The sequence below is a fragment of the Theropithecus gelada genome, chromosome 7a (assembly GCF_003255815.1).
Source record: "Theropithecus gelada isolate Dixy chromosome 7a, Tgel_1.0, whole genome shotgun sequence".
NCBI lineage: Eukaryota > Metazoa > Chordata > Mammalia > Primates > Cercopithecidae > Theropithecus > Theropithecus gelada.
The window spans coordinates 23,807,975-23,823,941 of NC_037674.1; the positions used below are offsets into that span (position 1 = coordinate 23,807,975).

Here is a 15,967-nt window from a genome sequence, read left to right on the forward strand (position 1 = left end):
GTCTCTACTAAAAATACAAAATTAGCTGCGCATGGTGGTGCGTGCCTGTAATCCCAGCTACTTAGAAAGCTGAGGCAGGAGAACCGCTTGAGGCTGGGAGGTGGAGGTTGCAGTGAGCCAAGATCATGCCATTGCACTCCAGCCTGGGCAATAAGAGCAAAACTCCGTGTCAAAAAAAAAAAGAAAAGAAAAGAAAATTAAATGTATATTACTAAGTGAATCAGAAGCCAATGTGGAAAGGTGACACAATGTATGATTCCAACCACACAACATTCTGGAAAAGGCAAAACTCTGGAGACAGTAAAAAAAATCAGTGGTTGCCAGGGGTTAGGAGAGACCAGGGGATACATAGGCAAAGCACAGATAATTTTTAGGGCAGTGAAATTATTCTAAAAATAGCTATGAAATACTAGATACATGTCATTATAAATTTTTCCAAACTCATAAAATGTACAACACCAAGAGCGAACTCAAATGTAAATCATCACAGGGGACTCTGGGCGATAATGATGTCATTGGAGATTCAATTGTAACAAATGCACCACTCTGATGGGGGATGCTGATGATAGGGAAGGCTGTGTATGTGTAGGGGTAAGGAATATATGATAAATCTTTGTGCCTTCTTCTCAATATTGCTGTGGACCTAAAACTGCCCTAGAAAATAAAGTCTATTAAAAAAAAAAAGAGAGAGAGAAAGGAAGACTGAAAGCCCGTTATCCAAACTTTCCCACTTCAGTAATATTTATAAATGCAAGAGCTTGATTTATGACCACATATGGACTCTAATGATGTTCATGTCTAAAAAAAGTCATGAAACTTGGCTGCTAGGGCCAGTACTTGACATGGGTATAGATTAATATCCTAGGAAGCCTTGTATTTACTCAAAGATCTGGACTTTATGATTCAATAAGGTTGCTATTGTCTGAAAGGCTGCAAGAGCAGAATGTCTCAAATCTTAAAGACTACATGAATCACTTAGGATCTTGCTAAAAGGCAGATGCTGACTTGGCATGTCTGGGGAACGGCCTGAGAGTCTGAATTTCTAATAAGTTCCCAGCTGATGCAGGTGCTCCTGGTCTGTGGAGAGTGCTTTGAGGTGCAGGGCTGTAGAGACACCTGCTCAAATTACTGCCACAAGGCAGTCAAATCAAGAAAACCTAACATGGGAATCACCATAAAACTATTGAAAACAAACCAACTCTCATTAAAACAGAAAAGATTTTGGATAATGGATATTGTGTGTTCCAGGGCTTTGACTTTGCTTAGGAGGTTGTCTACTTAAAAAACAAAACAAAACAAAACAAAAAACAGATACCTAATATAGTTCAAATTCATGGCATCACAAAAGTTACTACATGTCCATGGTGTATCATGGGGCAAAATACGTTTCCCTCTTCCCTGCTCCAGTGGAACAATCTAATTCAGACTAAGTCCAGTAGAGGGGATGGACTGTAACAGGTGAGGGTTGGCCCTTAGTACCAGTTCTGGGCTTTTACACAGAAGTTGGCTCGGCCAAAGAAGTTCCTACAAGGGGGTGGCAGATATATCAGCCGATGCCTCTTGGGTGTGGTTCTGTGGTGGAAAACCCTCAGGACTGTCAGTTAGTCAGCGGGGGTTCCTGTCTAAGGCGGGTGGATTGTGCCTCTCTGGGCAACAGACTAGGAGTAGGACTGTGCCTGCCTTGGGTTACAAGGGACCCAGCACCGCCTCACTCACCAAGTCTGCCCTGCTCTGAATTCAGGATGTATAGAAACACAGGGGGCAGACTGTGCCATTGGAGAAACTGAGTAGTGTCACAGACAAGCACTTCTATGATGTGGCATCTGACAATGTGGCTACTTGGTGAGAGCAGAGGTATGGAAGCTCCCTAAATCACCTCTGCAATCCATTCTAATTTCAGCGTTGCCGAGGCATGTATGCACTCAACCTCATTTTCATATTCTAAGAGCTAAGAGTATGCTGGGAAGCAGCTGATCCTGGATTAAACATTCACCCTGAAGACGGATATTCTGTGAAACGGCAATCAGAAGTTGGAGTACTTAGTTATCTCAATATCCACAGAATGCTACCCTGACAGCAAAATGCCTTGCATTGGTACAGCTGCATGTGTTTAATCTCATGCATCTAGCAAGGTCTAAGTTACCTTGGTGGTCATGGGTGGTCTTGTCTATGGGTTCTGGCCAAGGGCTGCCGCCTCAGCAAGTGTAAGTGGTTAAAAGGTACCTGGGTACAGTAATCATCAAAGCGAACTCTGAGGGGAAGGGTGGGGAGGAAAATGCCACAGGCAGGTGGCAGGCATGCTGAGCATGCTTGAGACGGGGAAAAGTGCGGCTGTGAGGGAGACGGCCAACTCTAGCACTGTAAGATCATCTGCCGTGGGTTCCCTCTCCCACATCCATGCTTCCTCTCCAGGTACCTGATCCTTGATGGCTTCCCAGAGACCAGGGACTCAGGCCAAGGTCTGAATTGGCTATCTTCTTAGGAAGGCTCGGAATGGCTATCACCCCATTCCCACTAATTCACACAGCAGGCAGAGTAAGGGACATGTGCCCACTTGGCCACAGTAACTGAAAGCCTGGTGAGAGGAACTTAACAAGTATGTGGTTAGGACTATAACTTTACTTGTGGTATATAAGTTGTCTTCAGTTTAGACAAAAAAGTTTTTTTTTAACATTACAATGTTGACATATGTGCTATAATATGTGCTCTGAGGGGTAATAACCCTTTCTAACATGAATAAAAACTCTGCTAGAGGCCCGAAGTGTAAGTATTAAATAGAAAATTATTCCAACTATCCTGGGCACATGGTATATTTAATAACCAGTAATGTCCCTTTTACTAAAATGTAACAGAACTATCTTTCCCAGATGTAGGGAAAAATATGAAGTGCTATAAGGAATGCTCCGAATCACAGTACATATACATGGCAACAGGAGGTAATTTGAAAATGAAAAAAGTACATGTGCATGCCAACATTCTTCATATAAAATCAAATTTGCTGTTCTTGCCATTTGGAATCCTCTCATGCATTCAGAATATTTGCATTAACCTTGTTTTCACTTGGGAGTAGCAACGTCTGTCTGGAAGAGAAGTGATTTTGAGAGTCAACTAGGATGACTGTCCACCCATTGATTTTCAAGCAATGTGAAACAAAAGCAATCTAGGTGACACACCCAGGAACTCAAAGCTTTTTCATATCAGCTGGGAAGTCTAATATTAATACACTGTGTGTTGGGGGAAGGGGGCTGGGAATGCGCCTCCTGGTTTTTCCACTGAAGTTAGTGAATTTTTTTTTTTTTCGCATGAAATTTCATGTTGTTCCACACCATGCCCTTGACTATTTCTAGAGCTTAATGCATTTCTGAAATTTCAATGTTGTGAAATTCGCCAGTGTGTATCATTAAGTACCTTATCAGTTAGCTCTTTTCTGGATATGATAAAGTCACGATGCCACTTACCTTCACAAACCAACAACTTGTCATTATAGAAGAATCCCACTGGACATTCACATCGGAAGCTGCCAACCATGTTGATGCACACCCCATTTTCACAGACCCCTGGGATCTCCCGGCACTCATCAATATCTAGAGACAGAGTAGTCATTCGTGAGTGACAGGACAGCACATGATCCCTGTGCAGGGTAAGACAAGATGCAAAGTTCTCGTGTGTGTGTGTGTGTGTGTGTGTGTGTGTGTGTGCATGTGTTGGGGTGATGGTGATAGCAATAGGGGACATTAATGAACAGCAAATTGAGGTAACTAAACCACTTTCCAGACATATGAGTCTAACTGGATTTAAAATATATCTTTTGGGTTTTGCTTCAGAATGTCAGTTTTGTACAGGTAGAGGGCATCCTTGTATCCTCTGGGCACTGTGGATACACCAGATGAGTAAAATAGAAGGGATGGTCAAGGGTAAACAGTCTCCACACAAGTGTGTCTGTATTTAGGGAAAAGGGAGAGGTTGGTAAAGAACCGCAGAGGAGCACATGGTCATATGGAACTCTGATCTTTCAAATTCCAGTTTAACTCCCCCTTCCTATTTCATGTGGCTTTAGAAAGGAGGTAAGTCAGGTGTGGGGATGTCAGCTAGGCCAGGGCTGACAATGCAGACGAGGTCAGCACTGAGGAAGAACTGTCGCAGTAGACTGTGTGCCTCCTCAGGCTGGGAGTTGGGCTTGCTTTTCCATCACTGTGTTACGGTTCCTTAGCACTCTACATGACAGGTAGTAAGTGCTCAATTCAAATTTGTTCAATTAAGAGCAAGTGTCTGGCAGTGTGTTGGTGAGCACTAAAACAAGACCAAGAGTGAGAACATGACCAGGACCCAGGCTGCTAAGGCAGGGCTGGCCAGCTATGGAGAGAGACTTTGGGCACCTCACCAGCCTGGCCACGTCCCCAGCCTGGAGTGGTCCCATCTCTGTCTTATCCACTCTGAACTCCTGACCACTGAAGTGCCCTCTAGGATAAGAGTAGTAATAGTAATAATAATGGTAATAGTATTAATAGTAACAGCATCTCATTTGCTGCATGCTTGGTACATTTCTCAAACATTCAACCTGTATTTATTGGCTGAATTATCACAGCTACCCTATGAGATGGTCTCGGTACTATGACTATTCTAACTAAGAGATGATGCCAGTGAGGCCAAGCCAGAGTATATAACTTGCCCAAGACCAAGCAGCGAATGAGAGGCAGAGTCAGGATTTGACACTGGGACTCAGTTAACAGGCCACCCCGCCTCCCTTTTCATATAAGAAGATCGTATTAGGGTGATTTCCTACAACACCCTAATACAATCTTCACAGAACTGTCATCAACACTTTTGTTATCCTGGAGGGCCCTTCCACCAGCCCCTTGGCTGGGTTTGATGAAACACCTCAGCTGGGAGGTATGCAAAGCCTTGGTCTACAATCCAAAGTCTTCCAATTCACTAGTTTCTATGACTGTTGTTGAGATACTTTGTTTACTTATTATAGTCAGGAGCCTTTGCAAGGTACATGCTTTGCTAGCATACTTTGTGAGAAGATGATCATGGACTGAAGTGGAGCCTACAAGAGCTGCTGCAATTTTAGAAGAACCACACTCTATAACCCATCTGTTTTAAAGGAGAAATTTAATGTCATAGATTTATTTTAGACCCTTTTTAAAAAAAGGGCTTGATTCTGTGTGAAGGCAGAATTGACCTATTTAATGAAAAGAAACAGCTTAGAATCTCAAAGGGTTCATTGCTATTTTGAATACAGGCAATTATGTCTTTAGATCTTTCACACCTTTGTCATTCATGTCATGAAAAAGCCATGTAAAGTTACATCACAACTGTGTATCATAAGTAAACAAAAACCAAATTCAGATGCCATTCATTCAGTGTGGGTTAGAACATGAAACATCATATTCACATTCATTTGTTTTAAATATAAGTGACATATTATTATCAAGTTTAACAATAACTGGCTGAGTCTAATTTCCAGCCATTGTTAGGTGTAAAATAGCAAAAGGATATACTAAAAATTATATTTTCTTTTCCTGTCAGGATTTTATTTGAACTTCAACTTAGAGAAGTTTATATTTTAAGACAAGATTAATAAACATGCTATAGTTTTAACCCTATATGAATGGACTCCACATGCCAACAATCATAAGATCTTCCAAAAGGAGAGTATAAAGCTTAAATAAAACAAAGCTTTTTAGTCATCTAAATATTTTGTCATGGTGGAATTTGGTAACAATAAGCATATAGCTAAATATCAGATGTCCAGTTTTCAAGAGCTAGAAGCAAACTAAACCACCAGTCAGGACTGTGTTCTGGTCCCCACTGTTATTAATTAGCTGGGTGGCCTTGGGTGAGTCCCTTTCCCTCTTTGGGCCTCTGTCTCCTCAAATATGAAGCAAGGCTTTTGGACTAGATGAAGTTTGAAGCCTTTCCAGCTCTCCTAGTGGACAACGCTAATGTTGTTTCTAGTCTTTGCTTACTGCCAACCTTGGAGGGCAGCCTTGCTGGGGTACACGCCTGGTCGGTCCGTGGAGAACCATTACCATTACAGACCACTTATCTTGTGATCACAGATTCTAGGGAGATTAAAAGATCTGTTTTGGGAAGGGGAAAAACAAAGCAGCTGGGGCCAGGTGTTCCATGCCAATGTCATTTAGCAGTTTTTCTTTCCAAACCATGAAGTTTCTTTGGACGTGGACGAGACTGTGGAGCCATATGGATTTGGCACTAAGGGAGCCAGGCTGATTGCTGGACCAGACTCTTGTTTTCTTAAACAAGGTCACTGGAAAGGCTGATGTGGACTTTAGTTTACTTATTATGAATAAGGTGGAATAAAGCAAGTGGTGATGTTTGCTACTAGACACAACTGTGCAGACTTAAGAGGGCATCTAAGGATGCATATAAATCACACCAGGGAAAAACTCAGAGAATGCAATAGCTTTCCATCTACTTTTATGTTATTTGGTTTTAAACCACAAGGGCATTGCCTGCACTGGCTGACTGCTGTGCAATACTTCTGAATCTTGCACAAGCATCTCTACCAATGTTGCGTTCTCTGCTTCATTTACCAGGTAGGGCCTCAGGCTGAAAAGATTTTTATTTCACATCCGAAATTCTCAAAGCAGATGACCTGAGGAGATTCCATGTAAGATAAAATTGATCCACAAGAGGACTTTATGTAAATAATCTACATGTAAGGATTGGTGTGAAAAGTCACTTAACCTGGTCTTAGTCAGAAGGAAGGATTGGGAATTACAGTCAAATCAAATGTCAACTGGCCCTACTCCCAGAATCTCTCCCCTTGCTGATGCCTAAGGTTGGTTTAACTATGCTTGATTGTCATTTTGGGAAAAGTTTTCCAATCCCCTTAATCATGAACAACAAATGCTGTTGCCAGTTAGGTGGAGCTGCACAGGGTGTTTGCACAGTTTGTTTCAAACTAAGAATCAGTGTTTCAATAAAGTGAAAGGCATTGTTTAACCTTTTTTTTTTCTTCTAAGAAAACAATGGGAACTGAGAAAATAATGGTGTACTCCTCTTGCTAACACAAAGGCAAAAAACAGAAAGTCCTGACAATGCCGTCATGACTCACCAACAGGTAAACCGGTGTAAATGTCGATGACAAAGCCTGGCCTTTGACTTCCACAGAGTGTAGCAAACTCATCTGCAATGAAGGTGGGATGGGAGGACAGGCGTCAGCAAAGAGCAATAATTAGACTGAAAAAAATTACTTTGTAAGCATTCTTGAAAGGTATTTGTTTGTAGTTTGAAGAATTTAAAATAAAAAGTAAACCTGAAAATTCCTACAGATATAATCTTGCCTGTAAGATAAATATGGAAGAAAAAAATGATCTCATGTTGATGTGATAATGAAGGAGAAGTAGAGACCCCCAGATCACATGCCACTCATTCACATGAGTTTGCCTGTAGGAGTCTGGATTTTGATATGGGTGTTGCTCAGCTCTGAACTCAGGGACTGGTAAGAGTGCCTCTCTCTACTCTGCATTAAGAGATCTAGGGTTTGAGGAACACATACAAAAGCCATTTTCTCAGTAGATTACAGGAGACCATAGCAAATCTAGCCACGTTCTTGACATCACATCGATTAATGACTAATTTGGGTCAATCAACCAACCTTTACCATTTTTTTTTCAGTTTTTGGAGCTGGATTTCATTTGGTACAGCTCTGTCATATTCCCTCCCTCTCCCTCTCTCCTTTTCTGTCTTTCTCTCACTTGAATTAGTCAAATTTTACAGATAATAAAGGATGAACTAAATTCTATTGGCAGTCCCTTCTAACTATGAGATTTTGTAATTCCAGATCATGACTGTAACTGATAAGGTATGGTATCAATATAAGCTTCAGATGACCACTGCCTTATTGGTCACACTCAGTGAAAATTAGTATAAGATTTCTGGAAGTATTTTAATCAAAATATAGCATGTTATTCTCCTTGTGTTTTGTTTCCTTAATCTATGAGTGTTCACTTCCAACACTGTAATGCCAGCTGACATTGGTCATCCAAAGAAATTACAGGGACTCTTAAAATATGTGCAGATTTCACAGTTAACGAAAAGCCATGACCAGATTTGGTGAATATCCAATATCAAGAAGAAATCTTGCATTTTACACAAGAGTACGTAGATATTAAAAACTCAGGCAACCATTTCTAAAAGTAAATGTTAGTCTATATTAAGGGTTTCCAAAGTGGTCTCCAGAGGAATATGCAATAATCCATTAGGATAAAAAAGAAAATACTAGGACTTCTATCTTTGGAAAAATCTAATCTTTAAAAAAATTAATTTTGTGCACACTTTATATTAGAACAGCTCAGAAAAATAATAAATGTATTTTTCAATATAATTGAAAACAAATACATATACACATACATAGACCTATACACGTAGACTTTTACATATAAATGCACACCAGGTGTGTATACGCTCCAGATTTTTTACCAACAGGTAAGTATCATCTAAAGTTGTAAAGACCATTGCTCAAGATCAAGGGTCAGCAAACTTTTTAATAAAAGGACACAGAGTAAAATATCTTAGGCTTTGCAGGCTGTACAGTCAGTCAAAACTATTTAATGCTGCCATGAAAGCAGCAGTAGACAATACAGAAATAAATTAGTGTGCTCTAATACAGTTTTATTTATGGGCAACAAAACCTGAAGTTCATGTAACTTTCATATTATGAAATACTCTTCTCCTGTTTTTTTCCCAACCATTTAAAGTGTAGACATCCTTCTTAGCTTGCAGGCCATTCAAAAGTAGATGCTGGGATGGATTTGGTCCATTGGGTGTATTTTGCCAAGCCCTGGTCTAGAAACATTTTGCAGGGTAGAGGTAAATCAGAATTCTAAGTGGTGGTTATTATATTATTTCTGGAGTAAACAATGGATGGAATAATACATTTTACTAAAAAAGAATTTTCTGCTGCATACAAGGTCAGGTAGTGCCAAACAACAGATTTAATATTTTATATATCACTGTGGAAAATGGGGTAGGATTCCCTTTACAGAATACCCTAATCAATTCCTGGCATGATAATTTCAATTCACCCAAATTATAATCTTGGCAAATGATGTCATCATCATATACATAATGCATAGTGTATACCATATGATATAAGAACAGTATACTAATGTCTTCATTTCCTCAAAGGATGCAATTTAGCCCCCGTCCCTTTTTTGAAGACAAATAACATTATTTAGTTTCTTTCTCTCTTTTTTTTTTTTTTTTTTTTGAGATGGAGTCTCGCTCTGTCGCCCAGGCTGGAGTGCAGTGGCCGGATCTCAGCTCACTGCAAGCTCCGCCTCCCGGGTTTACGCCATTCTCCTGCCTCAGCCTCCCGAGTAGCTGGGACTACAGGCGCCCGCCACCTCGCCCGGCTAGTTTTTTGTATTTTTTTTAGTAGAGACGGGGTTTCACCATGTTAGCCAGGATGGTCTCGATCTCCTGACCTTGTGATCCACCCGTCTCGGCCTCCCAAAGTGCTGGGATTACAGGCTTGAGCCACCGCGCCCGGCCTAGTTTCTTTCTCTATGAGAATATAAGAAGAAATTTATCTTGGATCTCAATATCAAGAAAAGTTGCACTTTCCTTTCATTTTGAGTTTTCTTTATGGTCATTGAGAATTTTGTACTTGATCACGTCTCCCTTTTCATAGGACCTGCTAGAAAGTTTGGGGCTAAAGTTATTGCTTATTTCAGGGCAAGTGTGTAGGAATTCCCGGCTTGGATTTTGTGTGTTAGTCCTGCTCCTGGCTCTACCTTTCTTACTCTTGTTTGTCATTTGCCTTATGTTTATTTCTTGTTTAACATTTACATTTTTGTAGGCTGCCTTTAATCATTTTTGGAATGAGTTTAGCTTTAAACAAGTAGAAAGACAAGGAATTATGTTTCCTTTATTGTCACATTGATTTGTCTAATGTTTCCAGTCTTTTAGTTACATGAAGAATTCAGTAACAATGAGAACATTGTTTATAGTTTATATTTTTGTGATATGCTGAGTTTACAAGTCTGGTTATGTGTTAGGGTATACATTAGAAAACATATTCTGTGACTCAATGTTCGGCTGGAATGACCAGCATCAATTGCGAATTTAAATCATGAGCCAGTTTTTTCCCCCTGTAAAGATAAACAATGCATGCTTTGCTTCCTTCACTAAGACTGATTTCCCCAACAATTCATGGGTAACTTTTCAACCTATATTTTTGATAATGGAGAAACTAAAACTCACCTGTACTTGGGATGGGACACTGTTCACAGGGCTTATTCCAGGCCCGGCCAATGTTGTAGGAACAGCAGCACATCTTCTTGGTCATGTTGAATAACAGTTCTCCATCACAGGTCTGGTTGTCAGCATAGTAGTTTCTGTAGCACAAACTTCTTCTCATATCTAGAAGGGAGGTTAAAAAAAAAAGGATTGGAGGGTTGGTGATGCCATGTGGGAAATCACAACAAATTTCTAAGTGGATACTCAACAAGCAAGTTTCATCTGAGTTGTATTGTAGCTTGACTTTGATAAGGGCACAAAAAACTTACTCTTACACAACGTTCTAGCTACCTACGCTGCTACAAGAAAAAGAATTTCAGAAGTATATTCCCTGATATTTCATGCCACAGAACTAAGTCATTATGTAGCTGTAGCATTAATAAACTTCAAATGACTCTCTGCCCAGTCTCCTAGTAACAATTCTCTACTGCCATTTGGCAGTAAGTTTCTCATTTTCGACTCATGATGTTTTAATACTGTAGGTCAGTGCTGTAAATATAATTGTACAAAGATACACCCAAAAGTCAAACAAAAGAAGTACTATTAACTGTTGTTTGGGATTTTCCAACATTACATTTTAGAGAAAACTCCCAACCACCCACCCGTGGTGGTGAAAAAATGCCAAGTTATGATTTACAGGGGAAGAGGCTCCTAACAAGACAGTGAAGGGATGCCAGCACTCAGTCTGATGAGTAACACCTCCCTAAGGTGATGAACTTGTGAGCTCTCTTCCTCTTTGTCGATGAGAACTAAACATGCATTACTGAGAAAAGCCTGGACTTACCCATGCAATTATTTCCCCCATTCACTTGCATGTAGTCTGGAGGACAGATACAGGTGTAGTTGCCAACGGTGTTGTAACATGTCCCTGGACCACAGATTCCAGGAGTCTCACATTCATTCACATCTATAATTCAAAGAGAAAGTGGTATGTGAATATGAAAACTTTACATTTTGGAATGGCTTGATACTTAATGTCAATATGAATGTTGACAATAAAGGAGAAAATCTATAGGGTATTTTCAAATAAGATAACAAAAATAGGTATTTCATTCATCCATGTCCTCTCTCTGTGCAAATGTGTGCCTTTTGAGGAAAGAAGGTTTTAGAAAAGGAGACTCCGTCTCAAAAAAAAAAAAAGGAACTCTTGGCTGGACATGGTGGCTCACGCCTGTAATCCCAGCATTTCGGGAGGCCAAGGTAGGTGGATCACTTGAGGTCAGGAGTTCCAGACCAGCCTGGCCAACATGGTGAAACCCCATCTCTACTAAAAATACAAAAATTAGCCAGGCGTGGTGGTGCACACCTGTAGTCCCAGCTACTCTACTCGGGAGGCTGAGGCAGGAGAACTGCTTGAACCCTAGATACAGAGGTTGCAGTGAGCCAAGATCATGCCATTGCACTCCAGCCTGGGCAACAGAGCAAGACTCTGTCTCAAAACGAACAACAACAAAACAAAACAAAAACAAAAAAGAAAAGGAACTCTTGCCTTCTGACATGAGACATATCAAATATTATAATGAATCTCCTAATAAGTGAACCTATAACATCCTCAAAGGTAAGCAGATAGAAATATAGAGAAATTAAAATATCAAATATCCCTTAGGAAGACAAGCACACTTCTTACGTTCACAAAATCTATGATAGGGTATATAGTACCCCGAAGTCATTAACAGCTGGCTTCATGAATCTGCATTGGTAAGGCAGCATGGAGCATATTTCACATCCTCTCCCCACTTCCAAATGAAGGAGTTGATTCTAATCTTTGTTAACTCCATGGGTCTTAGAGCTGTCCCATATACCCTATGACGTTCAACTAATACTCAGTGAGGTTGCCATTTGTCTGGGTGACCTAGTAAGACATTTAAAGAGCCAGGGGAATATTTCTTATGCAGAGCACAAGGAGGTCTTTTTCCTAAACAGTTGTGTGATTCCTCCATGTAGATGAAAACCATGGCTCATGGCCGAAGTGCTCTGAAACCTAGAAGTGGATAATATTCTCCACCTTTCCAGTAACAAAGAATGAACAAGGGCCACCACTCACAGCATAAAGCCAAAGGGCCGCCTTCTAGGAGAAGTTTATTTGAATACATGAGCACCAATGACAAGTGGTGAAGGATTAAAAGAAGAGGGCCCAGAACTCCCCCAAATAGAGAAGTAGCACTGAAATGGGACCTGTGCCACTCTCGTAAAAAATGGCTTTTCTGAAGAGCACGGAAAACTCTTTTGTAAGCATACATGAGACTATGGTCCAGCAGAATAAGATACTGTTTTTCTCAGGAAAAGAGGGAGATTTAGGACTTACCAGAAATGACATCATCTGAGTAACATGAGTCCAAATTGCCACATGTGTGACATATTTACCTGGCTATGCTCGTGTTTAGACCACTGTGTTACACTGCTAAATTCTGTTTTCCTGGTAACCATATTCTGGTTTTGCAGGTCAGTTCTCAATATCTGCAAGACCTTATCATCCTACAAGGACCATTTACCATCACACACTCGTGTATCTTCATTCAGGTAGTAGCCGGTTGGACAGCGGCACTGGAAACTCCCAAAGGTGTTGATACATTTTCCTCCTTGGCACAGCCCTGGTAGCTCCTGGCACTCATCAATATCTATCAAAATCAGAACAAAGGCATTCCTTTAGCATTGTAAATAAGCCCAAGGAAATTCAAGTTGTGTGCACTTTAAGACAAAGGAAACACAATTACCTTCCAATATAACGGTGATAGGATTTGGTCGGAAACCTTCCCCTCCAGGACAAAGAATTTTGTACTCGGCTATTGAAACAAAAATTCAAATTGAGTTGTTTTGAATCTAAAGTTTTTAGAAATGGTATCCTCAAGAGGAATACTGACATATCCCACTGAAAATGTTCATTTTCAGGAATCTTTAGTTGTTACTCTGCATGTCTGAAGTAAGGTAACACCTTTGTGTACACTTCCCATTTTCCAGTGGTTTTTATTATGTGTCCCCAAGGCAAGGCCACTGCCCTCAGTCCTTGATCTCTAACCACTCCCTGGTCTTACATGCGTGTGGACCATTTATCCCGTACCTTCATTCATCCCTTGTTTCTTTTTACAGATTTTCTTTCCCTTTTTATTTTCTGAAAAACTTCATCTTCATTTTTATGTTCTGTTCAGCCTTACTTTCTGGGAATTACAGCTTCCCTTAATAACCTTAATTGGCTTGTTTCCAAAACCCTTTCCAAATAGAGCCTTAGGAAAAGCTGTTCTCTGTTGATTCCCATCCCAATTCTCTCCTTAATGACTAGAGACCTTTCTTGTGCCTCCGTTTCTATGGGTAGCAATATTGATTCTCCTGGTTTCCAAAAACAACTTTCTACAGTGTCCTTGGGTTTCCCCCATTCATTCTCTCATCCAAGTATTTTTACCCAGAACCATTTATTTCAGTGCCGTGCACCAGCACGGTGATATGTACAGGCCATGTGAATAAGAATGTCTGTAACCTGCTGCATCATCCCAGTGAGGACCTAAGATCAGTTCTTTCATAATGTCATGGTCGGTCCCGATCTGCTAATCCCTGTCCTGGCTTCCTGAAATTATACGTACATACGCCTATATGTATATATTCCAGTTCTAACTCTGGTCCAGATCTGGTGTGGCATGGATATCTATTGTTTTGCTACTCATTATTAATCTACAAAGCTGACTCCCCCAATTAAGTATTTTAGTTTGCCCCCTTCGACACCAATGAAATGAACAGTTCTCCTCTTCTACTTGTTCTCCTCTTTCTGCAATCATTCACACTTTTTGAGTTTCTTCCTTCATGTCACAATCTTCTTGAAGGCTCAATGAAGAAATGCACAAAGCCCCACCCTCTCCCAAGCAGAACTGACCTCTGTTTCTGAAGAGAAGAGAGAAGGAGAAGGAGGAGCCAGCTGAGCACTCACCCCTGTGCTGGGTGCTCTGCATGAGTGATTTCATTTAATCCTATGAGGTATTTTATGAATGCTAAGGAACTTGCCCGAGGTTACACGGGTGACAAGTAGTGGAGTCCTAATTCACACCAGGTGTGCTCTTTGTACCAACACAGCACTGTGTCTCCTCTTTCTTCTCTTTCTGAGGCCTATTTTGAATTATAGCGCTTATGTTTAGGTCATAATTTGCCGACTGTGCTGTATTCTCCTGAAGGGCAGAATCCAGTCTAATTCATCTTTGCACATCCAGAGTACACACTCTAGGTACTCAACAAATATTTTTAGAAGAACTGAATACATGACCCTTCAGCAAAAAAAGAATCCATACCTATCCCAATATATGCTATAAGCAGTAGCCACTGACTTTTGCCAAAGAAGCTACATCTAATTCTGAATCATAATACAGGACCCACTTGGAAAAATGAAAACCCTTTTATATTTTTAGGAGACATAGTTTGTATGTCCTTACAGTCACATGCTAAAGCTTTCCTTCAAGCCACACCATAAGAAAGGAATAATTTTCCATTTTGTAGTTGCTTCTAACTGCTTCTCTTCAAACCCAGGGACACTGAGTCTGGCCTAGAGCTTTCAAAACTAGTCAACAGATGAGAGGAGGAGAGTTAATCAATGTGTCCCTGGAAGGTAAGCAACATGGTGTAAGTAACCAAATCTGGAAAATCTTTAAAGTAATGCTATCTGCTTTTCACTTACACAGAAGTGAGATGTTACCTGCCCTACCTGATCTTTTGGTGGGAGCCAACCAGGAATATTTTCTGACTCTCTAACTGGGAACAAGGTCCCCTCTACAGGGCTGAGAGGACTTATCTTTCTTCTCTGATCTAAGAGTAGAAAAGGTTTACCTTCTGATCTAGAAAGGAGAACTGGCTGGGGTTGAAATAATAATAAATAGGAGGCCGTCCACTTACATGTGTTCACAGCAGGGCACATCTCACAAGGAGTACCCCAGGCTTTCCCCAGAGAACAGCAGCAGGAAGCTTTGGAAACACCAACTCCAATTTCATTGCTGCAGGCTGTATCTCCATTGTCTCCTCGAGGTCGAATATCCAAATAGCAATTTCCAGAGCGGGTGTCTATTTACCGTACACAAACACAAAAGCATCAGGCAGAATCTTTCTACTGGGGTTGAAAATTCAAACCCATTTCAGGAACTGTCCAAACACCATAATTTACTTTTACTGAGAAATTAAAAAGTGCCCATGAACATTATACACTACCGAGAATCTTCCCTATGGAAAAGATATCTGAACACAAAGCAGAGATAGGAAACGTTTACATTTCTGTATCATTCATTTTGCAAACTTTGAGAATGGAATGTTTGGTGCTGTTTTCAAAATAATACACAGTATGCTTGCTTCTCTGAAAAGTTTTTAAGGTCTTACCAACACAGCCAACTCGAGTTGGGTTCAGTTCGAAATCAGGTGGGCAGTCACAGGTATAGCTGCCTGGAGTGTTGACACAGTTTCCACTGATGCACGTGGTTGGATCCAGGCATTCATTAACATCTAAAACCGAACAGCGAGCAGTGGAGTTAGCACCTGAGCCAGTGTAGGCAGATATCGCCATAAAAGAACAGGGCCCAATCTACAGCTCCAAACAAGAATTTTAAAGCTACTAGTTATAACTGCATCTAGAAATGCAGTCTTCCACTTCAGAAATAGAACCCCTCAGGAAGGAAATACGGTATAGTCTTTGGTTGTCCTCCCCCGGAACACATTTACCATTCAAATTTGT

At 40.6% G+C, this 15,967-nt stretch overlaps 1 protein-coding gene across 2 annotated transcripts in view; it reads right to left on the bottom strand.

The window, feature by feature from the left end:
• The window catches only part of FBN1 (fibrillin 1), a 245,476-nt gene that overhangs the window by 52,152 nt on the left and 177,357 nt on the right, over positions 1-15,967 (bottom strand). For both annotated transcript variants that reach the window (XM_025389802.1, XM_025389803.1), the window contains exons 37-44: positions 15,616-15,738; positions 15,142-15,306; positions 12,987-13,055; positions 12,765-12,890; positions 11,057-11,179; positions 10,237-10,395; positions 7,085-7,156; positions 3,459-3,584 (exon numbers count right to left, since the gene is read on the bottom strand). In XM_025389802.1, coding sequence (XP_025245587.1) covers positions 3,459-3,584; positions 7,085-7,156; positions 10,237-10,395; positions 11,057-11,179; positions 12,765-12,890; positions 12,987-13,055; positions 15,142-15,306; positions 15,616-15,738 — 963 coding nt within the window. The remainder of the gene's footprint in view (positions 1-3,458; positions 3,585-7,084; positions 7,157-10,236; positions 10,396-11,056; positions 11,180-12,764; positions 12,891-12,986; positions 13,056-15,141; positions 15,307-15,615; positions 15,739-15,967) is intronic.